The sequence below is a fragment of the Larus michahellis genome, chromosome 2 (assembly GCF_964199755.1).
Source record: "Larus michahellis chromosome 2, bLarMic1.1, whole genome shotgun sequence".
Classification (NCBI taxonomy): domain Eukaryota; kingdom Metazoa; phylum Chordata; class Aves; order Charadriiformes; family Laridae; genus Larus; species Larus michahellis.
In genome coordinates, this window is record NC_133897.1 from 145,651,228 (window position 1) to 145,677,713 (window position 26,486).

Consider the following 26,486-nt stretch of genomic DNA (forward strand, 5'->3'; position numbering starts at 1 on the left):
TTTAGTCCATTAGTTTTAACTAATGTTATTTAGATAAGATGTAATTGATTAATTACGTTTGGTGAAAATCTGTTCTTTCCCATAGCAGTGTCTGAAGTTAACTTAGAGTAAAAATAAAATCAAAAAATTAAAGTGAGTTCTAACAAACACAGTAGGGCTATTAATGTGTATACAGAAGTTTAAATGCAAGCATTTTGATAAAATTGTCATCTTGTTTTTCCAGAAGCTTTGCTTTAGACAGCTAAATAGCTGGAGATAACTGGGGCCTTGTACTAACTTGGCTTCTGTGTTTAGAATTTGGTCGGCTGAAAAGTTAGAAAACTATCTAAATTAGGACAAGTGATGTTTCTGCCAGGCGTATGGAAGTCTCCAAAACTTGACATACAGTTACACTCACCCAATAGGTTTTAATTTGTTAAAGGTATTTGATTCTCATTCATACATGGCATTAATAGTACAATTACATATTATTACATGTATGTGCATAGAATGCACAAAAAGTATGCTGCATGATAATAACTATCGGAAATAAGTTAGGAAGTGAAGTTTTATCTTAACATAGCAGTAAAAAGCCATTAATATTCTTTTTGTGAAGATTTTGCTTAGATCTTAAAAAGGGAAATTTTTTTTTTACAAATGTCGTGTCTGTGTTCCAGTCTCCTGCTGTAGATTGTATTGTATGCTGAGATGTTACTTTTTCTTTAATGAAGGTCCCCATGCTTTTGAATTTGCAGAATGCAGTGAAAACTGTAGTGAGTTTTAGTATTGCTGTGCCTGTGGCTGAGTAATCTTTTTTTTCCTACTTGAACCTCCCTGTTCTGGCAAAAATATCCTGAAAAGTACCATTCCCAGCTTGGGAAGAATTCCCCTGGTGTGTGTTCTGTGGAGAATGACCACAAGCTTGAATTTGGCTTTGCTCCATCTCAGACAGTAGCTGAGGAAGAAAGGACTGCTCGGCTAGAATCTATGACCCAGTGGTTTTTAGTTGTGTTGGGTTTTAAGGTTGGTATTTTAAGGAAACCAGACGTGCATCACTTTGTCTGTCATCAGTCTTCTCTTCCTCTTCTTTCGCATTGCTCCATTAAATTTTGAAACTGTTGACTAGTTTCAAGCAATTTTGATAGAGAATTAGTCACTTTAAGGATAATAACCTATAAATTTGTGAAAACCAGTGACAGCTGGGGAGACCCTAGTAGATATACTCCTCCTTCTGACATTGGCATGCCATTTCATTACCCCCTTTCCTCTCTTTCCAGCCCCAGCAGCTGCCAAAAACCAAACACTGCCCAAATGATGCTCAGCAATGAAAAGAGCTTGCTTGGATTGCAAGTTTTGCAGGCAAAGCTTTGTGCCTCGGGCCTTTCTCTGTCATGTGTCAGAGGTTTGTTGTGATGTTAGAAACTTGAGACCTGGGGATTACTCAATTTGCTGGGGCCCTGCTGTAGGTATGCTGCTCAGTAGTGTTTGGGATTAGGGGAAAATTTGGTCTGGACAGCATTCTACCTTCCTCTGAAGGAAGTGGGTGGCAAGGTTATGTTGTAATAAAAATTATTACTACATCCTTGGCAGGTGCTTGGTGGAGGGAATTCTTGCACATGGGATCTGGCTTTCTAATAAACTGCTGTAGGAAACGTGTTAGGGGAAAGTACCCCCTAAAGAAAATGTGAAATGGAGCTGCAGCTACAACGCTCTAGGACAGTGAGGGGAAACAAGTACCCTTAATAATCTGCCACCACAAAGGAAAGTGATGTCTTGGTGAAGACTCTGGTGCCAATTGAAATAGGGTTGGGGACTAGTGCTAGCCCTCTAGCAGGTGGAACAGATTATAATAGGAAGAGTGACCTGAATGGGCCAGGTTTTTGCTAATGGTTCCCAGGTGGTGTTTAATGAATCAGTGATGTGATTGAGCCATGCTCACAATGGTATTTTGATCTTCCTGCAGTGTTCAGGACAACATACTTGATAAATGCTAGAGAAATAGTGCTCAGCTATTCTTAATTAATATTTCAAGGGACCTGTAACAAGGACAGGAGTATGTTCAGTCTTTGGTACAGTAGCTTCCAAAATAGCACACAAGAAAGTAAACTGGCTTAAATATCATTACTGTACACAGAAGAAATGCAGTTGTGTAAGGGAAAAAAACGGTTGTTGTGGTGCTGACCAGTTCAGTGGCTGTACCTGTCTGTGGGTGAGATGGTCCTGTAACAGCCCCTGAATTGTGTGCTAGGCTGGATGACAGCAGAACAGTCAAACTCTTCTGGAGTTTGCATGTATGGAGATAAACTGTTTCAATGTGAAATGTATATTCTGTTTTGTTCAGACTTAATTTTCAAGAAAAAGTTGTGTTTTTTCTTTAATACGTATCAGTTCTTTTAGCATTCTAAATTTTATTAGATTTTTATTGTTTCTGAACACAAGTCAAAGAGAGTAAAAATGTTGTAGGTCACTTCTCATCTCTTTTCTTATGTTTTGCAGTCTGTTCTCCTGAGTGTGTTTCCTTTTGCTTTTTCTTCCCAGTCCTTCAGGGTAAACTGTTTCAGCCGCTCTTCCTTCTCATTTCCAGGCACAGAGAATATGTGGGGCAGAAGGATCTTTTTTGTCCCACATTCATCCTATATCAAGGATGCCCCACAGCATCAGTCTTGCTGAAGGAGCTCACCTACCACTAGTCTTTCTGATACATCTCTCCTCCTGACTTTTTTCTCACCCTGGTGTGAGAATTACCAAGTTAGAGTTCTGTGCACTGTGAGTTTTGTGGAACAAACATTTAGGACTTGCCTTTTTTCATCCCTTCCATCCTTCTTTATATAGTAATGCCAAATCTTGAGTATAGCTGCCAGTTGCTACTGTAATATTTCTTACTGTTTGTTGTTTTCTTCTTTGTAGCTTTGAGAGCTCTGATCATGGATCAGGACTCCACTGTTCTAGGTATTCAACAAACACAGAATAATGTTACAGAATTAAGACTCCCTCCACCCATATCCCCCTAAACCAAAGCACTGAAACTTCCTGTAACATGAGGAAGAAAGAAATCTGCAATTTCTCCCAGGATAAGCTTTTTAAAGAAAAGCCATTTTGAGATGTTTGTTTCTATTAAAAAGCACTTACATCATGGTAGGTGGCCTCATAATTTTTTAAAAACACAATAAATGTAGCAGAAACTTTACTCGATGATCAGTTAACAGTTTATGATATAACTTTCTTTCCAAAATAGAAAGAAGATATTTGTACAACTCACTTCCCTCTAAAAGACTTGCAGGCATTTTATTTGTTGCTCTGTCTTGGATGTTGAGAAATTGGGGTGTATTTCTGAGGATCACTTAGCGAGAATAGCCCGTTTTATTTATCTTTGGCCTTATCACCATAGGCTTTCAGACTCTGACAGCTCCCTTTCTTGTAAACAAAGGAATGTTCCTCTCATATCTTGGATGATCAGCTAATCAAAACAGTAGCAACATCACAGGGAGATGTGATTGCCCAGAAATCAAACAGCAGACATTCTGCAGTATCAGTGCAACAGGATTCCTACAGGCTTCTTGGCTTTCAGTTGGGGCTGCTGTGGCAGTGTTTTAGCCTGTCCCCAGCTTTCATGTGTATTTTTAACTCATACTTCTGTTTCACAGCACATTGTGCTATGCTAATATAGAATTAACAAAGCATGGTTTATGATAACAGACTGAGAGATGGATGTAACCTACTGATCTAGTACCATGTATCTTAGTGTGTTATCTTCCTAATCATTGCTACTATTTATTTCTCTTAATCTAACATCAGTTGAGATCAGATGCAACAAGGTGCAAATGCAGGCTAACACCTTGTTAAATTATTTCTTGATTGCTCCAGCTTGTCCATTATTCTTAACCATGTTGCCCTTCTTTATTCCCCCCCATCAAGGTGCTTTGCCACTGCATCTCTGCCCCAAATTCCTTGGTATTTCTCCTTCGTAGTCTGGTATGTAATTTAAAGAATCGATTTTTGACATCTTTCTACATGAAATAGTACTGAAAAAAGAATTAAGTAGACAGATAAAGACCTTCCATCGTGTTGTCACCTGCCATAGAGAAAGACAGAGCTTAATCTGCGAGTGCTCACTCTGAGGTGTGTGATTTCCCAGTTTGAAAAGATTTAAAATTGAGTTTTGTAATAGTGAAAAAAAATGGACTGACTTTGAAAGTACAACAAGTGTATATGTAGAAGCTGTATATAATTTCCATATATAATACAGAACTCCTTAATTATCCCACAAAACAGTAACCCAGTCTGATTTGTCTAAATCTTCAGTATTTCTTACTGTCATAATTTTAAAATATATATATGGATGTAATCTTAAAGTTAGCGTGCATTAGACTAATTTACACCTTCCAAATGATTTATAGATGTCATGTTTAGGTCAGTGATTTCTCTCTGTTTCAGTGTTGTTACACTTCTAGTTTGCTGTTCATTTGAAAATTAATAAAATTGATTTTCTGTTTCCGTATTTCAGTTTCTGTTTATTGTTAACTCTTAGTAAAATTTTCTTTGCAGGATAATTGTACGGTGAAATTATTGAGGCAGTATTAATGTTGATCACTTATTTGTTAGTAACGCTTGACCTGTGCTAGCTGGCAGAAATGTTGTTGCAAGGTGAGACAGAAGTGTATGAATGAATTTGTCTATTTATATATGTATATAATGCATATTGACAGTTGCATAGCAGTGCAGCATAATCAGATATCCTTTTGATAGCAAGATCTTGATAATGCCTACTATTTTAGTGAAATTTGTAGTGTATTTTTAAGATTATTTCATTTTTGCATGGAGAGGAATCATAGAGCAATTTGGGATGATCTCTGGAGATGATCTAGTCCAACCTCATGCTCAAAGCAAGTCCAGTTAGAGCAGGTTGCTCCAGGGCTTGGCCAGCCAAGTGTTGAATAGCTCCAGGGATTGAGACTCCACCACCTCCCTGGGCAGCCTGTTCCAATACTTGATCACCCTCCTGGTTCAAAAGCTTTCGCCCCACTTGGAATTGCCTGCATTTCAGATTTGTCAAAGGTGTACTGTGAGAGGATGAGTGGCAATGGACACAAAGCCTGGCTCCCTCTTCTCTGTATCCTCCCAGTAGGTAGCTGTGGACAGCAGTAGGACCTCTCTTCTCCAGGCTGAACAACCTCGGTTGTCTCGGTCTCCACTGAGGGAAAGCTTACGTGCTCCAGCCCTCTAACCACAATATTGGCTATCCATTGGACTTGGTTCTGGTATCTCCATATCCCTCCTGTATTGGAGAGCTGTGGACTGGGTGCAGTATTCCACATGACATCTCACAAGGGCCAAAGAGAGGGAAAGAATCATGCCCCTGGCTTCACTGTTGCTAATATAGTCCAGCACGCAGTTGGCCACCTTTGCAGCAAGGGCACACCACTGACTCATGTTCAACTTGCTGTCCACTGGGACCCTGAGATTCTCTTCTGCAAAGCTACTTTCTAGAAATTTCACTCTTAGTCTGTACAGTTACACAGGTCCCAGGTGCAGGACTTAGAGTTTGTGCCTGGACTTCGCAGAGTTCCTGACAGCCCGTTCCTTCAGCCTCTCAAGGACCCTATCAATAGCAGCCCTGCCCACCAGTACCATCGGCTCTTCCCCCTGGGTTGGTGCCATCCACAGCCTTGCTGAGGGTGCACTCTATCCTATTTTCTGTGTCTTTAATATGGATGTTAAACACAATGGGCTTGCAACTGATCCCTGAAGGATGCCACAAGTAACCAGACATCAGCTGGACTTTGTACCCCTGATCCCAACTCTTAGAGCCCAGTGGTCCAGATGCATTTTCACCCAACTTATCTCCCACTATCCAGTTGATATCTCACCAATTTGGGAATAAAGTCTGCTCAGGAGGCTGCGTCAAAGACCTTGCTAGAATGAGTATATGCTGACTATTACTTTCAGTCTTGCCATAGGCAACTCACTACTCAGCGGTATAAGCACAGTCCATTAGTGGAAAATGAGTTCCTCTCTTGCAGTTTTTACATCTTGCAATTTAAGATGTGCTTTACAGAAATAGAAATATGTATCTCTTACTGGCTTGTAAAGGATATTAAGCTCATTGTTTTAGAAATGACAAAGGATCAGAAAAACCAAAATTTTGTAGAGGAAGAGAGAAAAAGGGCAATGGAGAACTCTGTAAGTTTGTACAGTAGGTACTGGTCGGTTTGGGTTTTAAAATTGTAATTCATAATGGTTGTTTTTATGTATTTTCCTGTGTGTTCCTGTGTGTGGTTTGTTGTTTTTTTTTTTTTTGTAGAACTCAGTTTTATTTCTTTTTTACTTGATTTGATGAAAGCAGTGGAACAATATTTGCATAAATAGCTAAGTGATTCCCAAGAGAAGACATTATTTTCCCATAAAGCATGCTCATGAGGCATTTTATTTTGGAGGTCTTGCGCATTAAATAATAATTTTGTATTTTAAAATGAGAAAGCTCTTTTTAAAAGAGGAAAAGAACTGTGTTATAAATTTAGAAAACAGCATAATGAATGAAGACAATAAACTCCACTTATTGTGAAAGATCATAATAAACCTCCTCTAGTTTGTGTTCAGGTGTTGTCAATTGTAATTCGCTTTAAACCTTGTGATAACTGTTCTATATTGCAGAATAAAATTGACTGAGGAAATCACATATAAATTTAGTAGCCTAGGTGTCTTGAGCGTATTACTTATGACTTGCATAGTTTTAGGTGTAACCATAGTGCTCTATAAAAACATTTCAGCTGTGTACCTGGTCTGACACATTTGCCAAAAAGGAAAAAGGAGCCTGATTGTGCAAACTTCTATTTGTCCTGCGCCACAGTATATTTGTATAACGGCTCCCACAAGCAAGACCTCATGTTATATTTTTTAACTTTTCCAGGCTTTACTTATGATACAAGCTAGTGGGAAAAGATATTTTTGTAAATGAGTGTTATTTTCTTTAAAAATCACCTCTACGTCATGAATATTTTCAGGTTTCTGCTGTTGTGACGGTTGTTTGCAATCACTCTAATGCTAACACATTAATGCTAAAATGAATGGGCATTTATCAAATCTCATACTATAACTATAGTTATTAGAACTCTTGGAATGCAACTCCTTTCCCAACCTGGGTATAATTTTGACTTTAACTTTAAAATGTTTGTCATCTGGTGTGAGGTGGATTTATGGGAGCGCAGTAGTTTTAGTGCCTTTTGGCTGTGTGTTTCTGATGACATCACTGTGATCTAGACACAGTGTGTGACTCTAGTTGGTTCCAGTGTTAAATAGTTTCATAATTATGCTAGTTTTGGCAGTTTGCTTGGAACTTTCCCATCTCTTTAATGAACGTGTTTTACTTCTGGGCTTATGAGACAGCCACATGTTTGAGAAATTAATAGTGTGCTCTTAAAGTTAACATTGAGCAGAAGCGTGCAGATACAAAAAGCTTTTGGTTATACGTCTGCATAAGAATGTAGTTCCTATAAGGTCATGGCCACTGTTATCATCTTCCAGTAATTAAAGAATACAACATTTGCTTTATAAAGTATCAGTAGCTGTTGTGAAAAATGATGTGTTCATGCTTAAAAAAAACCCCATGCGGCTCTCAAACCTCTTTGATTATTGTGTAATGTAAGGAAATGAATGGATGTTATCCCAGATTAAAAAAAACTTTCAGATGTTTGGTCAGGTTGAATTCTTCTTAAACTTAGGAGGTATACTCTGTTAGTTCATGTGGATTAAGTCACATAGGTATATTTCTGAGATAAATTTTTGTATTGCATTTAGGCACCATCTTGGAACATGTACGTTTTTGTTTTGATTACTTTTAGGTCCAACTTGTTCTAAATACTTGCAACTGTTTTCCATCACAACAAACTTGTAGCTCAGAGAAATAGAAAAAGCTTATTGTTTTGAATTTATTTATAATTTAAGACTTGAGACTTTATTTCAAAATTAACACAATGTAAGGGTTCTCTGCCTTTTTTCTTTAAAACAAACAAAACCACCCGAATCCCCCTGTGCTAGTGTGTATTCCTTACTCTCTGAAAGTGGTAAAAGCTTAAAGCACTCCTATTTCATCATTAAATGTTAGTAATACTCTGTATGATTAAAACACTGCATAGATTTTGCATGAAGTTATGAAAAGATTCATTGAACATGGTTGTGTCAGTATGCAGATAGAAAAGTTTGACTTGAATGTAGTCAGGCTTCATACGGTTAACACTTCAAAAATAGAATGCCTTCCCCATGCCCTCAGCCCCCCTTTCTTTTTCTCGTAGCCAACATAAATATTAAAAGGCAAGCGTAATGTGATCCTATCAGATCAAATCATTAAATACTTGTACCACAGCATTCTGTACAATCCATAAGTGAGCTCAGGAAAGAAGGAAATGTGCTAATTGAGCTGTTTGGTCACTCTGACATCTTGGGGTTTTTTGCAAGTTCAACACAAAAATAGCAGTGTGGTGATTCATCTGAAAAAATATTTTCATGCTACATAAGAACTAGTTTCCAAGAAAGAGGGTATGGTTAAAAGTTATTTCAAAAATTTTAGCTTATAGGCCTGTGATCTAATTTTTCTCAGTAAGCTGGAGATGTGATGGAGAGGTGAGCTTTTCTGATTACAAAATATACATGCTGATGAAGAGACTTCTGTCACCCCAGGTTGAAAGGTAAAGCAAGAGCTTTAGTCGTCATTGCTCAGTATCATCAGTGTCAAAGTCATCATTGCTCAGGTGTGCCATGAAGAGAGCAGTGGCTTTCTAATGAAATTGCACCATAGTTAGACGTTCTGAGAGAGTCTTAAGGAGACTCACATTCCTCGATGAAAAGCATCAGAAGGTTGTCAGAGATAAGAAAGCAAACAAATGGCCTCCAAACAGAGTTGATGCTAAACACCCATTTTGGTTTCTTCATGCTTTGGAATGGGAAAGTCCTGTATGACTGAAATGGCCAAACAACCATAAATTAAAAAACAACAAAGAGCTTGTTTCAGTTCTGTATTCATGACTAGAAAATCTCAGATCCTTTATGGTAACTCATTGGGGTTTTTTTGGTTTTGTTTTTTTTTTGTAGAAGCTGTCTTCTACCCTTCAAATGTATGAATGGGTGAAACTCTCTCTTCAATTGTATTTGAAATTGTAGACTTCTATTCAAAATGTATCATTACATGTGACTTTTTTAATTTTTCAATCAAAAGACATTAAGAAGCAACTAATGTGAAGATTCCATTTCGTAATTTCTCTGAGATTATTGAAAATGCCAGGCAGCATGCAGGGAAACGCATGATCTATCCTGTACAAAAACCCAGCACAGTTTTAGCTGTTTGCTTTTTGGTGCTTAGAGGACTTAAGAATACTATAGCTTCATACTGGAGCACTTGACATTTGCTTCCCAAAACCTTTTTGTGAACACATTGTGTGATCTCAGTAGTGCCATGACCCAGAGGGCATTTCACTATTTTTTCTGCAAGAGACTATAGCTATCAAAGAGATAATTTCTTGGGTCAAAAGTTGTAAGAATTTGTTTCCTCTCTAACCTGTTCTTCTAATACACTTACAAGAATATTTGCATTACTTTTCTTGGCTTTCTTGCACTTGAGTCTTATAGTTAAACTGTCATTCTGGAATGTAATGGGAATACTCGTGGGGTATTTAAAACCCTAAATTCAGCTAATTAAAATTTCGTTCTGTCTGTGAATTTCATCTTGTAAGGCTTATATCATATTTTCTAATTATGTGCCATGTTTCCTGCTTCTGAATTCCTTAAGATGAATAAGCTATATAGAAGCTCAAGATAAGCAGGTGCCCTCAGTTCATTTATCTTTTCTGGGGCCATGTTTTACTATTTTAGAAGTCTGCAAAAATATTTTCATTGTGAATCAGCTTCAGTTAGCTGTATTAGGAAGGACATGACTCTGACATCTTGGAACCGTCTGAGGTGGTTTCATGAGCAGGTATGTAAGCTCATAAAATTCAGTAGTTTCTCATATTTGTTTTGGTAGTCTTACAGGCCTCTGTCTCTGAAGGAATGTTTCAGCAGAAATGCAGCTAGATGAAATGTGTTCAATTGAAATTAATTAAATGACTGAGTGGGGTTTTTTTTTAGTAAAAGTTGGAGTATTAATTGCAAATATTTTTTTGCTGTCCAGCTAGTTTTGTAATAATTTCTGTAGTTATATGCGTGTACAAGATTGAATTGGTGGAAAAACAGTAACAGAAGCTTAATTTACCAAATCTTTACTGAATCATTCTCCCCACGTGTGTTTTCTTTTTGTGTGGTTGACTCAGTTGCTCTCTTTTCCTCTCGCAGGAAGACCATGAAAGTTGTGGTTCCAGTTCTACAAACCGCAGTACCACAGAAAGCATGAAATCAGCAGTAAAACCACGACGAGTTCAGCAATCTGCTTCTCCTGACCCTGATTTACCTCCAGGTAATCCATAACTGGATTCCTCCTTTTCCTCCTCTCCTTGGAGAGAGAGGTAGGGGAGAACATCCGTTGTTCTCATTGGCTAATCTGGCCAAACCATGACATTTCAGAAGCCCGATTGCATTTGAGTGGTAGAAAATACCTAAATTTCATTCAGGTAGCCAGTCTAAGTTAGACTATGATATCTCTGTCCACCTACAAATCATGTAAAGGTGAGCAAATACTTGAATATTATAAAACAGAACCAAATGGCAGTAAAACGTAGTTAATCCTTATATCTTTTCCTTCCATTTTGTTGAATCTTTAAATTTACGGAACTCATTTATAGTGCAAGACAGATTAGTGTAAGAAACATACTGTAGGGGTAGCATGTTAGATGTTATCCTCTGCTGCTCTCGTTCTCATGTTTCAGATCACTCTCTTCTACAGCTCATTAACTGCTTAGCGGTTCACATTAGGTTCTCTTCTTGTATGTTTTCAGATTCTTATAGTAGTTTTAAAGCTAAGATTTTTCCCTTGACGGGAGTAGTAATTCTGAGAGATGTTTCTTATTGAGTCATGTATCTAGTGGTGGAGATGTTAAATTTTTTTTCTGACATGGAATTTGGCTCAGTTGTACTTGGAGATACTTAGATGATATGAAAAAGCCTAAGAAACCATATAGCTGATTACTATTGCCTCTGAAATTTGGAAGAATTGCACAGAAATTTGCAGTATGAGGTGGTATCTTGTACAGAAAAATGAAAAATTCTCCTGCTTGGAGTGTGTAATTTTAGATGGGTTAAAGACATGACAGTTTTGTTAGGCTTTTTTTTCTGTCTTAACAGAAAATTAATACTTGCCTCGAATCAAAAGACAGCATTGAAATTTAACACGTGGAATATTAAGTACTACAGAGTATCTTGCTTTGGAATGGGTATTTGAGGAGCCAGTTTGGGAGGCTCTCCTAAAGCTCTGAGATCCCGTAAACTCTGGTGGCTTGGAATTGCAGGACCCTTGGCATCCACCATTTCCTACCATGGACAGCGCTTCACCTCTAACAGTTCCTTGGTGTTTGGTGCTTTGGGTCTCACCTCTGAACAACAGGAGTCAAAGGCTTGCCAAAGAATTAGATTATTGTATTGCCTTCAGTGAGTTTTAGGATTTTGGTTCCTCAAGTTTGTTTCTGTCGGTGTTATCTGTGGACCTCACAGAAAGGTGCAGTCTTAGTGAAAGGCTGGAGGTCTGCTTATTGTAATGCTGACATCTGATGAAGTTAAAACATTCCAAAAGATGTGTTTCCACATATCCAGATGCAACATGTGCATTGAAAATTGGTTGCGTGTCATCTTTTATGAATATATTGTGGTCCTGAATAATTAGTGTGCTCATATGAATTGTACCTATTGTATTTGCAGTACCATAGTAAATTATTACATCTGCTGCCTTCTTATGTTCCTATTTGATAGATTCTATAGGTGTACTTTGTGCTTCTGTGAAACTGTAGGGCACCTGTCACCTCCTTCGTTGTCATCACATTCCTTCTACTGCATAGTGTATGTTGGTAGTAAAGTCTAATGATTCAGAGAGCATTAGTGAAATCCTACCTTACTGAATGGACTGTAAGTTACTTTCCATGTGTCAAAGTTCTCTAAATACAGTTGGGTTTGATTTTTTTTTTGATGCACAAATAATGTTTAATAGAGAGTTCCTATGTGGTAAACAGCCTCCATGAGGAGCAGAGGCCTCTTTACAGGAGGAGATTTTATTCTCTGTGGCACAGGATATGGCTTTGCTAAGCTTTAATTTGCACATCCTGGATTTTAGTAAGGTGTTGAGTCATCTATTTTGATTTGTTTCAGTCTTTGGAGGATATAGGTATCATACTACTGATGGTAACTTGTTGGAAGACCTGTTTGTCCTTTAGCTCTGCTGTGTTCTGAGAGATGGTGCTATACAGAGCTTAGCTGAAAAAGTAGCTTTGGTAATAGTGGAGCACTGCTAAACTTAAGATGTTTATAGGTGACCAGTCTGATGATATCAATTCTGTGGAATCAATAGACCACTTTTTGGACTATAATACTACAATACTTTGGAGGGTTGGATCTGAAACTGCATTTGTAGCTCTTACTGCACAGTGCAGCTTGCTGAGTTCTGGAGAATTTGGAAAAAGCATACGTGTGGATTTTGTGTTGCACCTCAGGAGAGAATTTACCCCTATGGATTTTCTAGTAAAAATGACTAAAAAGTCACTGCCTCATGGAGTACCAGAGTTTTAGTGGCAAAGATGGTCATAGTGTTATATTTAAAAATTACAGGAATAAGAAGCAACCCCCACCTGTTTTCTCCCACCTGTATTTAAAACATCCCCCCCTTTTTTTAAAAAAAATGTATTATACATGAACTTGCTGATGTTTGTTAGTTTTTTTTGAATAGTAAGAATTACAATTTAAATTAATTTTTTAAAAAGATTGATCCTCACTCATGAGAAACTGATTTTAGTATATTTGAAGCAAAACTTAATTAGAAAGCTGGTACCTGTATGGTACTTCTAACAATATACTGCACCACTAGTTTGGAAATGTCTTTGCAGAAATGTGAAACAGTTTTAATCAAATCTGTGACCCCTATTTCAGTTGGAAGCTATAATTCTGCTCACTCTTCTTATGCATTCAGGCAAAAAGACACACAGGTGAAAATGTTGTTGCACTTTTCCTGAATACTGCTGGAAGCTATCAGTAGAACTTGCTTTTCAATTTTTCTGCTATGATGCTGGATTTGTAATTTTTTTTTGTCATTCACAGCAGGAAAATGGAAATTAGATTGACTTTGAAAGACCTTTGAAAGCAAAATATTGAAAAACTTTGGACCTGAGGAGGGACAGCTTCACTTTCTTCAATGAATTAGTAGCTTGTTTTAAAATCATAATTAAATTACTGGTTATGATTTTGTAGTTGTTAGTTACATAGTCTGCAAAATATTTCTATGCTGAACTTAAGCAACTAAATGCTTTTTGCCGGCTTCTAGTTATATACAGGCCAGTTTACACCACTGTAGTGATGTAGATGACTCTCTTACGCTCCTTAATTATTGAAATAATACATATGGCTTCCTAAATCCATATAACCTAACAATATGTTACCATTTTCAAAAGTCAGTGAGAAAATTCTTAAAAACAAGTTATTCCATGTATTTTTCAGTAGTTTTTTTAGATTAATAGGCTAAAAAGGTGAACTTAGATTATGTTAGAAATGTAACAGTACTAAGCTGTCAGAATTTTCACTTTCCCTGCACTTCTGGATTTTCTGTTTCTGAACTGTGTTCTGAAACGTTTTCTAGATTTTGTTTTAATACAATTACAATCCTATTAAGGTGGCAGGAGATGTTTAAATGCTATTTCTGTCTTCCTGGAACTAGCTTTGATCAAAGGGTGACGTATGCTCAACAATAGTATAAAACGAAGCAGGCTGAGTTATGATAAGAAATGTGATATGTATTTTACAATTAAGACTTTAATATTGAAATACTTTTAAAACATAGAAATGTACCTGATCAGAATAAAAATATTCTGCTAATGGTAGCTGAAAGCATGTTTTGCATTTAATAAGAGGTAGTTGAAGGCTTTGAATGCTGGAAAAGGAAAAACATCTTATGTCAACTGTGTAAATTTGCAGTTGTGGAACTCAAGAAAGTCGCTTATGTAATGGTAAAACGTTCCATATATTGGAAGGTGAAAAGTAATATTTGAGTGTGAAAACGATGAATAGCTAGAAAAAGCAGAGTAGAATGGAAGTAGAAGTGTGAGTCTACCTCTACTGATCTCACAATGTTTTGATGTTCACTTTCAGTTTTATTTGAATTCAAATCGTTGATATCAATGTGTCTTATTTAATTCAAGTTTCAGAAACTACTCTTGAAGCCTGCGGACTTAAACCTGTATCATTACTGTCTTTTTTTCAGTATAGTTACCAAACTAGACCTCTATAGCATATATTAAATGTATTTTTAGATAGAAAGTGAGTAATGATATAAATTTTAAAACATAGAAATTTTAAGGCTTATTTTTTTTCCAGCACAAATGAGTTAGCTCCATAGTTACATGCAGTCTACGTAAGAGGCATGAATATGGGTAGTATTTGATTTCTTTACCATATTGGTAAAATATGAGTGTTTACTGCATACTGGGAATTCACAGACGAGTTCATTTTTCCAATCGTATTATGTCTGAAAAAATGTAAATGGATTTCTTCCCAAAGGCTTCAGTGCAGGTGCTTACTATTTGGGTTGTTGACAGAAATTGATTTTGTTATACCTCACAGGGGTCTTGCTGAGCATGATGTGGATATATTAGCTTTTAGAATGAAAAGAAGTACTAGGCATATTAATGCTTAGTTAACTTTTAAAAAAACTAGGTGAGGGGGCACATAGGTGTAATATGTGCATACTTGAAAAGTAACCTAGCAACTAGTGTTCACTTTTCCAAACCTATTTCTAAATAACTTTCAAGTAAAAAAGTCACTGCCATTAAAATTCTTTGTCTACAATAATCCAGAGTCTTCTGTTTTCTTAATTAGTTGGAAAGTTGATTCTTGCCACCAAAAATTAATCTTTTGCACTATATTACATTTCTAGTGTTTACAGGCTTTTTTCCTATAGCTTATTGCATTTCCAGAATGCAGATTGACTTAACTGCACTGAATGTTAGTGTGTCCCATGATTTTTTAGATAAATGAAGGACAATGATACTTGGTTTGTTTTAATTTTGATTTTAAAAAAGAATACGAGTTGGAAATAATGACTTCAGTAATAAATGAATTTGGCATCATGTCTTCCTTAACTCATAAGTATTTATTTTGTTTTATAGGTTATGTTCAGAGTTTGATTAGGCGTGTTGTGAACAATGTCAACATTGTGATCAACAATCTCATATTAAAATATGTGGAGGATGATATTGTTCTCTCAGTCAATATCACTTCTGCAGAATGCTATACAGTGGATGAGTTTTGGGATCGAGCTTTTATGGACATCTCTGGTGAGTAGATTTTTTTCATTTTAGGTATCACAGTGGAGGCACTCTTAAATTCATAAAGAAATTCACAAGTCTAATAAGAATGGCTCTTTATGTTGGAAGTGAGATACTTTCTGCCTGGTTTCATTTCTTACCAGGTTTTCCCCTCTTCATTTTGAAGAGCCAACTATAATAATATAGATTGATTCTTAACACATACTTGTATGATCACAGATAATTATATAACATGTTTTGAAGTCCCCTCTGCTCATACTTGCCATCCTTCTGTGATTGCATTTCACTTTTTCCTCGCTGCTATCAGTGAGTGCTTGGGCAATCTATTTCTATTTTTGTGAATGAGCAGTAGCATCGTAAGTTGTTCCGTTGCGGTTGTTTGTGATGATCTTAATATTCTGAACAAGCTGGCTAGAGAGTTAGTAAAACACGCTGTGCTGTAGTGAGCATAGCACACCAGTTGCATGACATGCTCCATCTTGCTTCACGTTTTCAGGAAAAAAGCACCCAAATTTTGATTTTTTATCTTGGTCTTCAGTATCTGAATGTCTTGGTCTTTGAATTACCAATGTTCACCTATAAGTCTAGGTGTTCTTACTGACATCTGGTAGAGGTGGAATCTGGGTGCAGTATTTTAAGATCACACAGAAGATCTCTGGTGGAACAGGAAATTTAATTAATGGATTCCTGACCACTGGACCCATTTCTTTGTTCTGGCTAAAATTATTACAAACTAATATAACAAAATTACAAAATACATTTCATGTTAAGATCACTATAATAGCTCTTGTTTGCTTTGGAAGATTCAAAAGAAAACTGGGGGAAAATATGCAAGGTTCTTTTTAGGAAAATAATGAGAATAATATTTATTGGTCTTAAGCTTGCACATGGAGCAGTAGTCTTATTTTATAAATAGATCTTAGGTACAGTAAAGGGATGCAAACTTGAATTGGATGTAACTTATTTGTCCTCACTTTTAAAGTATTCAGCTGAAAAAGTCTGTAACGTGTTAAATTATTCTCTAGTCAGAAAAGCAAGTACTTTAATGATTTAAATAATGACCACGCAACTATCTTATATTGTTTTCTTCTAGTTAAGAACATGTATGCATACCTTGTTTTTCTTATGCAATGTATTTTTTTTTTTAACCTATATACTTCTTTTAAAAGCCACCGATCTGGTACTGAGAAAGATGATCAACTTTTCTGACTGCACAGTCTGTCTCGATAAGAGAAATGCTAGTGGTAAAATTGAATTTTACCAGGAACCTCTGCTGTACAAATGTTCGTTCAAGACTCGTCTGCATTTTACTTATGATAACCTCAACTCCAAAATGCCATCTATTATTAAAGTAGGTATCGAAAATAATTTTTTTTGCTGTTAATTTGTGAAGTTTTGAGTTTTTTCAAAATATACTTTGAAATTTAAAGTAAAATGAAAAGTTAATTCGCTTGGCTTTTGCTAATGAGATTTTTTGATTGTGTTTTGTTCAAATGATGCAATTACTCTGTACAGTAAGAGCATGTAAGTAATGTTTTCTAATCTTTTCTGGTTTTCCTGAATTTTTAAAAAAGAAAAAAAAGGAAAAAAAATGTCTGCAGGTAATCTGTTAAATAAAAAAATACTGTATGCTTTAAAGTGCCTCCAATAAGATGGAAAGAATTTTTTACTTATGTTATTCTTTCAAGTGTAGCTCAAACTCTAATAAATAACAAGAAACTTTGGTGTATTAGCACTATTTAGTGAACCATGTGAAATGGATTAGCAAGCCAAGCCCAGTTCCTAGTGAGCAGGGGTGCAGTATTACTTGTGGTCACCTGGCACTGACCAAAGGTGACATCTTTACATTTTGCAGTGCAGAAGCAAAATACTGAGTTGATAGAGAGACCAAACTGCCTTTCTCTTTTTTTTTTGTTGTTGTTGTTTTTTCCCCTGCTCTGAGTCATCATACGTGTAAGCTTAGTCTTCCCTTCCTCTCTCAACAAATAGCAGTGGTGCCCCTTTAATTAATTGAGAACTGTTTTAAATTGAGACACAGACTTTATAGCAGGCTTTTCCCAAGTTTTAATAAAAAACAATCTTCAGGTGCATGCACTGCAAAATAGTCAATTTTGAGATAAATTTTGATGGACATTTCTCAAGAATATAATTCAGAAGTTTCACTCTTTCAGTTAGGATACTGCATTTGTTTGATGTGATTCAGGAAGTCCTAAGCTGTTGTGAACCTAAGGTTAGGAGTTAATAATCATAGAATCATACGGTTGGAAGGGACCTCTGGAGATCATGTAGTCCAACCCCCCTGCCAGAGCAGGGTCACCCAGAGCAGGTGGCACAGGAACGTGTCCAGGCAGGTTTTGAATGTCTCCAGAGTTGGAGACTCCACCACCTCTATGGGCAGCCTGTTCCAGGGCTCTGCCACCCTCAGGGTAAAGAAGTTCCTCCTCATGTTTAGGTGGAACTCCCTATGTTCAAGTTTGTGCCCATTACCTCTTGTCCTGTCCCCGGGCACCACTGAAAAGAACCTGGCCCCATCCTCCTGACACCCACCCTTTAAGTACTTATAAGTGTTGATAAGGTCCTCCCTCAGCTGCCTTTTTTCCAGACTGAAGAGACCCAAATCCCTCAGTCTTTCTTCATAAGAGAGGGGTTCCAGTCCCCTAGTCATCTTGGTAGCCCTTTGCTGTACCCTCGCCAGCAGTTCCCTGTCCCTCTTGAACCAGGGAGCCCAGAACTGGACACAGTACTCCAGATGCGGCCTCACCAGGGCAGAGTAGAGGGGGAGGATGACCTCCCTCGACCTGCTGGCCACACTCTTCTTGATGCACCCCAGGATGCCATTGGCCTTCTTGGCCACAAGGGCACATTGCTGGCTCATGGTCATCCTGTTGTCCACCAGGACTCCCAGGTCTCTTTCTGCAGAGCTGCTCTCCAGCAGGTCAGCCCCCAACCTGTACTGGTGCATGGGGTTATTCCTCCCCAGGTGCAGCACCCTACACTTGCCCCTGTTGAATTTCATAAGGTTCCTCTCTGCCCAACTCTCCAGCCTGTCCAGGTCTCTGTGTATGGTGGCACAGCCTTCCAGTGTGTCAGCCACCCCCCCCCCAGCTTTGTGTCATTGGCAAACTTGCTGAGGGTGCACTCCATCCCCTCATCCAGTCCAATTTGTCAAATGCCTGTGTTTTCTTCTGTGTGCTGTGCAGCTGTATACCTTTGATTACCTTGAGAAATTTGGAGATTTGTGGATATGTTGAGTATTTACCCAGATAAGAATTGCCACAAAATGCTGGATACTTGCACACAAATGTCTGGTAGCATGTATGTTTGCAGAAATTTCACAATTCTTGCAATTTGCTTATTTTAAGTTTTATAAACAAAAATTTATATATTCAGTGATATTGCAACTTCTAAACATGTGCGTTATAACTTCAGGATCTATATGAAGTCCAGTGATAATAAGGAATCATTATATGACTCTCTGTAGTTTACCAGTGATGGTCTTCATGTTCTGTGGTGACAGTATGATTCTGCATATAGACAGTAAATCTTAGTGTTAAAAAGCCCAAGTTTTAAGTTAGCCAAATAGTTCTGTAAATTTTGAGGAAGTAATCTCTACCTAGCTGAAGTCTAATATGCCAAGTTTTAATGCAGAGCAAAAGTTTATGGCCAAATTACAAGTCTCCAACAGCATGCTTTAATGGAAATGCTGACACAATCTTCTATATAATTTAAAATGTTACTGTTGTAAAAATGGAGATTACTTCTATATTATTACTTAGAATTTTTAGTGGATACTGGACTAAAATAAAACATGGATTAGAATGTACTGAGGTGGTAATAATTTAATAAAATTTGTATTAAATTTTTCCGGTTATCTTTGTTGGTGGCCATTCATCACCCCTGCCCTTTTTTAAGGCACATTCAGTTTGTTCAAAGATGTCTTTTATTTTTTTTCTGTATACTCTGATTTTTTTTTTGTTATGTTGCACATAGTTTACTTCTCTTTGTCTCGTTTTCTTTTTTAATTTGTTTCTTATTTTTTTCTCATTTTTTTGTTGCATCTTTAAACATAAAATACTGTTTATGAAGATGTTCAGAAATGTGCTCAATTAAATGAAAACATTTAGCTATGTGGTTCTGGATTAATATTTGAGTTGTTAATTGTTTTCTATGATCCAAAGAATAATGATCCGAATGTAACAGTATTTTTAATCTTTAATCTTTTCTAGTATTTCACTACCATACTATTATGCAAGGATTAGATCTACAAATCTGTTGACCCTCACAAATTTTACATTTGATAACTTTCTGATTTGTTGTATGCATGGAGATTGTGTGCTGTGGATCATCAGAATGTGGTTATTTAAAAAGATCATCTTTAAAATATTAGCTATTTGATAGACTTAGCTGTATCTTCTTACATTTGAATTAAAAGGAGCTGTTATCAGTAAACATAACTTCTTCATTAGCGGAATTATTGTAAGGATGATTAAAGCTTTTAAAAAGTGTGTGCTGCAAATGAAATTCCTGTAGCTTCAGTGTGTCTGAAGGGTAAATTACTGAATGCCAGCCATTTTTCTGCTGGTGTCTTGTTTCCCAGCTAGAGACAAAAGCCAGCAGCGTTCAATCTTTTTCTCCAGATCTATGAAGATCTTTATAACAAAAACTTTGATTTCTGTGTTGTTCACTTGGTGAAGCACATCTGTTTTTTAGTCTTGAGTGAAAGTTTCCAAGACTTCCACATTTGTAATAGCATCTGCTCTTTTGGTTTCTCTGCAGAGAATATTTTTATAACCTGTGTAATTTTGACTACGTCTATTGAAAAGTTTTGGCCAAACTAATCTTAATGAGTTCAATTGAAGTTGACTCTCCTCAAAGGAAGACAGTTCTGTAGTACTTGGATGTGTATTTGTACGCTTTTAAATTGGGAATGCTAGGCTCCTATTTTCAATTTTAGAATGAAAATAGTATATGTGGGGAGAGGTGGCAAAACACATGTAAAATGATTAGAGTTTAAGGTTTTCGTTGCTTTTCTTGTTGAAATCATCATGGGATGAGACAACGGTGAGACAGATGAGATGATTTGCACTGGGAATGTCAGTCCTGCCTCCCCCTATTTGGAGCAGCGCTGACATTTGTCTGACCTGCCAGTCATCTAAGTCAACTCTCTATGTTGACTGAAAGCTAACTGGACAAGAAGAAATAAATAGTTTTCTGCTGCTTTTAGTGAGATGAGTCAACTTAACTGAGGGGCAGGCGAGTTCCGCTGGCAATGTAAGAGCCAGGATCATGGTGGGAGGGTAGTACCATACAAGAAGTCCAAGAGTGTGTAACATAATTTCAGTTAGGCCACTGCATAATTATGTTCATTGCTTACAGCGCTACGTGGTATTCCTGTCCTCTACTATGACATATGCCCCTTGTGTGACTTTTAAAAAGGCTTCTGGCAAAATAATCTTTTTTCTTCCAAATCTTAAGACAGTTATTCGCTCCTTATCCTTCCTGTTGTTCATCTGCACAGAAAAGATTTATTATTGACAACTTTTTATTAACTAGCTGTGAAAAATTGGTATTGAAGTTTTAATTTCCAAAATGTATCTTAGGATTTTACATGCTGTTTTCCTTCAGAGAATTGTAAATAATAGCAGAATTTCAATACCTAAAATCTTGCCTATAGTCTACATAAATGGCTGATACTATGTTGTCACTTATTCTGTATAACTAAGGCTGTGGCTTTATTAATAAATTTACTGTATAAATTTATTAGTGAAGTATTATTGGTATATTAGCATATTTTTATACAAATATTTATTTACTACTCTATTTTTACCTGTCTATGGATGTACAGTACTGCTTACAAAGTCATTTTTAATGTTTCTTGAATTGGATTGCATTAAGGCCAATGCTGATGGGTAGTTACTTTCCATTTCCATTATTTTCACCCACAGCATTTAGAAACTGTACCTGAAGTTAGGAATATGTCTAATGTTAGAAACAGTAACTTTATTACAATAATTTTGTTTTGTGCAGCTGTTATTTTAATGAAAGATAGCTTTCTTATCAAGTCTGGTTTTGTCTTTATAGTATGATCACATAAAAATATCCTGAAGTGTTGAATAAATACTAAAATATTAAAGGAAGGATAAATATTCATCCTAGTAATTACAGTCTTTGTGAAGCTTTTCTCATTTAGAGAAAACTGCTTAATTGCAAATTTGAACTGAAATATCCAGAGGAGCTGGTTTTCTGCACTTCAATTGGAATGAGTCCTTTCCCCACCCCGTGACTTGTCCACTTGCAACAATGTTGGGAGTAGAAAATAATCAAAATGAAGAACCTTGTGTATTAAAATGAATATATCTAGGTTTTCTTTAGCATGTTTATGCTAAACACGTTTTTATGAAACTCTATAATGAAAATAAAAGGTTAATGAGATGCACTTGTGACTATGTTTTAGGAATTTCTTCAGCAACAATTATAAAAAAAAATGTTTTTTAAAATATCTATGCGATACATATTACAGTTGACTTCTTAACCTGAAGATCTCGTGTGTAGCAACCCAAAGAGTGTATGTTTTTTGACAGTCATTGTTTGTAGTCCTTTGCCTGGTGTTGTTTTGAAGCTTTTGTTTTCAGAAATGCGAATGCATGTACAAAATGAATATGAAGTTGTATCGTTTAAAAGTTGGCTTTAATGATGGCAGAGCTTTGTTATTACTTGCTTTTGTTCTCTTTTATGTTATAGGTTCACACATTAGTTGAAAGTTTGAAACTTTCAATCTCTGATCAGCAGCTTCCTATGTTTATACGTATAATGCAACTTGGAATTGCTCTTTATTATGGAGAAATAGGCAACTTCAAAGACGGGGAAAGCGAAGATTTGATTTGCCACACTAAAGATATGTTGGGAAATATCACAGGTAAATACAATTTTTACTGTTTAAAAAGAAATGTTAAAAACATTAATTTCCATTATTTTTACAAATATAAATGGCCAAGGCTAATCATTGCAAAGTATTTCGGCAGTCTGCAGTTCATTGGAGAGGCAGTTCATTGTGCTGGGTAAGTATGCAGTGCTCTAACATCCTTTTCATGTTATGTTCTGAAAAGCGTTCTGATAGTCTTGACTAAACTGAGGTTAAACTTTATGTAAAAGGACCTTTTTAGGAGTTGTGACACAGGAGGGTACTTTGGATTTATTCATCACTATGTGGTGCAACAAGGCACCTGTCCTTGTGCAACTTTGGCTATTTTATTTAGCTCAAATGTGGCTGCTGCCAGTTTAAGTGATGTGTTTTTCCATCTTTCTTTGAAACTTGTTACTGGCAATAGATATATCCGCATTTGTTCTAAATAGCAAAGCATTAATTTGCACTGTGTTTTCAGTAGTTCTGTCCTTTTACGTTGTCTGGTCTTCTCTGCTTTTTATTTTCATATAGCATGTATTCCCTCTTCTACATGATCTTTCGTAGTAACTTGCTGTGACGTGGTCTTTTGAGGAGCACTGCGCTGATTGAGGGGTGAATTCTCTTTACCTTTGTATGATGGTTTCCCATCTGCTGCTTCCCAAATATTGCTAGGGTTACAACAGCGATGCGTTTTGAGCTGTAAATCTTTCACTCCAGCCTCAATTTTATGTGGCTTTTCTAGGAGCTACCAACTTTGCTACTGTATCATTCTTTTTTTTCTAGTTGCATCATGTCATATATTTGAGTGTTGAGGTCTTATGTTAGGTGAATTGTTAGGAATTTGCAGCAACGTAAGAAATGCATATAGGTGCTTAGTTTATATTAAAATCTAAGGGAAATAAAATATCTGAGTAGACATTAGAACTTAAATACTCTTCTGTTCATTCACTTCTATATAAAATATAAACACAGAGTCAAGTAGTCATATTGACTCACATCATGCTGTCTTTTTTAGTAATTTAATCGGGAATGTCATGATCTTGAACATCCGAACTTGAATCTGAAGTTCATGTAATGTATCAGGCACTAAATAAAAGAGAAGAGGGAGGATGGACTGTCATTCTGAATTCTGAATTTTCTTGGTTTTATGCTTTTGTAGAGCAGAAGTTAATTTACTTGTCAAAACAGGGAAATTATTTAGAGATTTGTGTGTTAATTTTAATCTCTTCAAGACATAAGTTTTGGATATCTTTCCAAGGTTGAATTTAGATCTAGGGGAGTAGGAAGAGATATTTACCATACAGCCAAGAGTATGATAACATCTAGAAAATTCTTGGAATTATATGTGAAGGTGATGCAGCACTCTTAGGCTATGCTTATGTTTATAGTATTAACAACAGTTTGAAACTTTGTGTAAACTACTAAATTAATTCATTTTGTTCTGTTTAAGAGGTATGCAACTTCAATTTACATAAAAAGTTTATAATTTTTTTGACCTTGTGTTTTTGTCTTCTCTGATTTCAGAGAAATAAATACATTATTGGAAAAATGACAGCAGTGGAAATTTCTTTGCCAAAATATAGCCTTCAGTGTTGGTTGGCACAGATAACCGTTTCACTGTCTTGCCAGATGTAGAGTTTTCTGTCATGCTGCTGCTATGTGGAACTGAGCAAATAAATAAGAAGTCTGTAAATAGGTCTCTTGTATTTTCTCTAATGCTCAAGTAGTTTTCTGTACTAGGAACTATTTGCCTTACAAGAAATGTGGAGTTTGTTACACAAGACATGTGATTAGAAGTACTTAATTAATATTCTGAAAATATTAATTTTCTCCTGAGACTTAAAAAGCATACAGTTTTTAGAAAAATCATTGGTGTGCATTTTAAGATCTCCTTAAGATCTCCATCTAACCAATGTTTTAATTGTATGACTTGCAGGAGAAAGGGTGAAGAACTTTTCTATGAAGGGTTGTATTATCCTTGCTTTCAGAAAGGCGGTTGTCTTTGTACCATGAATATCTTTCAGTCCCATCAAAGTTCACCCAGATTTGGCCAAGTTTTCATGCCATAGAGTTATGATATATTTAGAGTTGTTTGAGCTTTGTAGCTGGATTCCTGGAGCTGCTGAGGTGAGCAGGACCATTTTAATATAGGAAAGACATTGAAAGGATAGAGAAATCATGTAAGTCAGTATGAGAATAGCTGGGACCTGGTAGACCTCTTAATCTGAAACTCACTGCCTAAGGATTGGAGACAAAGATTAGCTTGAGTAACAAGACGACTGGGATGAACAGTTGTAACTATGGAAGGGGATGGAAGTTGGATAGGAGAGGTATGTGGGTTTTGTTTGTTTGGCTGCTTTTGGTTAAGATGTGAGATGGGTGGTGAAATATAGTTCAAGCGAAGATTAAGGTTAAAACAAAAGGCATCTGTCTACAAGTCCTCAGTCTTTTCTGCACCTGGACTGCAATTTGAGATTATGTCCAAATACGAGTAAAATCTTAAGCAATATGTCTCTTGCCATCCTTATTTCTAATGTATGTCCTCAGGAAGGTTGAACTGCAATTGCTGTCTGTAAATACCATTTGTGTTCTTTTTTTTGAACAACTGAGTATCTCTTACTAGTTTTTCATAAAATAGCTATCTAAAAAATAAATAGTATCATGTAACTTCACACTGATCTATGCAAGAGTTGTCAAACTGTTCAGAAATTAGACTAAGGTTTCAATGACAAGAACCTACCAAGGAGGAAGACTCTGATTTCCTGTGCAATTTTTTTGTTCAACTATGCTGTGCTCAAACATTGTCATTGTATTTAATTATATCATCATATTTATTTGACAGAACTATCTCCTTCAGAATGCAAAAGAGATGGTAGTTATTGGGTGGCCAAGCCAGAGCCGTAGAAACAGTTCTAGAAGTCCATTTCTGTCTTCACTGCAAAGTATTTTGCCACATACAGGCTAAACCTGCCACCAACTGTTTCTTCATACCATTTATGCTTGTTTCCTGCGGAGTTTAGTATATGTGTGGGCATATGTAGACAGACGTGTGCACATGCATGTACACACACACAAATAAAACTTTTAAATAGCTCATGTTTTTTTCCTCTTATTCAGCGTAGTTAAGCGGGAGTGCCAAACTGACATTAACCAGGTTACCCATACTATCAGTTTGTGAGTTTACTTTTTACTTTTTTGTTCTTCTAGCTTCATATTTTATCTGTGTCTGAGTAGGAAAAAAACCAAACCCACTTTATTAGCACTTCATGATGCATTTGTCATCCAAATTTCCAACCACAGATTTGAACTTTTCTGAGGAAACTTCGAAGGTGCTACTATTTTCAGAAAAAAATATGTAATCAAGTGCAATAATAAATGGCATTTATTATCTGCTGAGCTATATTAGCCACACTTTTTTTTTCCAAGAGTAATGCTTCATGAAATCTAAGACTAATTCCACTGGAATTGTGCCTAAATTCTTTACAGTTTCATAATGTACAGGCCTTCTTTATAAATTATATTTTTATAACTCTTTGAAAGGATTCTGAAGATTCATTAAGCAGTTTAACCCAGTATTTATTAATAAGCAGTCCCAACCCCTTCAGTTTAAAGAATTTACTGGGTTCAGTTATTACTAATTCTTAGTCTTTTGTATGGAACTTATTTTTATTATGTCATTGTTGACATAATAAAATCAGTCACCTATCCAGTCTAAGACTGTTCCAGCAGTGGTTTGTTTGTTCCTGTATACTCAAATGTAAGACTTGCACAAATGTAGATTTGGCATCAGGGTTGCCTATGCCATGAACATATATTTTGCTGCCCGAGCAAAATCTGCTCCAATTCTGTTATGCTGAAAGCATTCAAAATACACAGGTAAAATTACAGGTGAGAAATACAGGTGGAAATTTGCTTTAGTTGATATGTAAATTCACTTAAAACCGCATGCATACTGGACCATGCTCTTGCTCAGGGCTGGACAGGGCTTTTGCTTCTGAGGGACTGAAGGCTGCCTGAATTGTGGGCTTGGATGTCTGTGCTGGTATCGCGAAGGAGAAAATTGATGTATTTCAGTGCAGAGAGACACTGAAGTGAGAAGGGTTTGGGCAAGAGCCTATGGCAAAACCACCAGTTGTAGTTGTGGTGGGCTGGGACTTGAGAAC

General features: G+C 36.5%; 1 protein-coding gene across 8 annotated transcripts in view; it reads left to right on the forward strand.

The window, feature by feature from the left end:
- Window positions 1-26,486, forward strand: part of VPS13B (vacuolar protein sorting 13 homolog B) — a 479,916-nt gene that overhangs the window by 34,862 nt on the left and 418,568 nt on the right. For all 8 annotated transcript variants that reach the window (XM_074577514.1, XM_074577516.1, XM_074577511.1 and 5 more), the window contains 4 exons: window positions 10,300-10,420; window positions 15,261-15,428; window positions 16,589-16,770; window positions 22,161-22,335. Coding sequence is in view for 6 of the 8 variants with exons in the window: in XM_074577511.1 (XP_074433612.1) it covers window positions 10,300-10,420; window positions 15,261-15,428; window positions 16,589-16,770; window positions 22,161-22,335 (646 nt within the window). In the remaining 2 variants the exon portion in view is untranslated. The remainder of the gene's footprint in view (window positions 1-10,299; window positions 10,421-15,260; window positions 15,429-16,588; window positions 16,771-22,160; window positions 22,336-26,486) is intronic.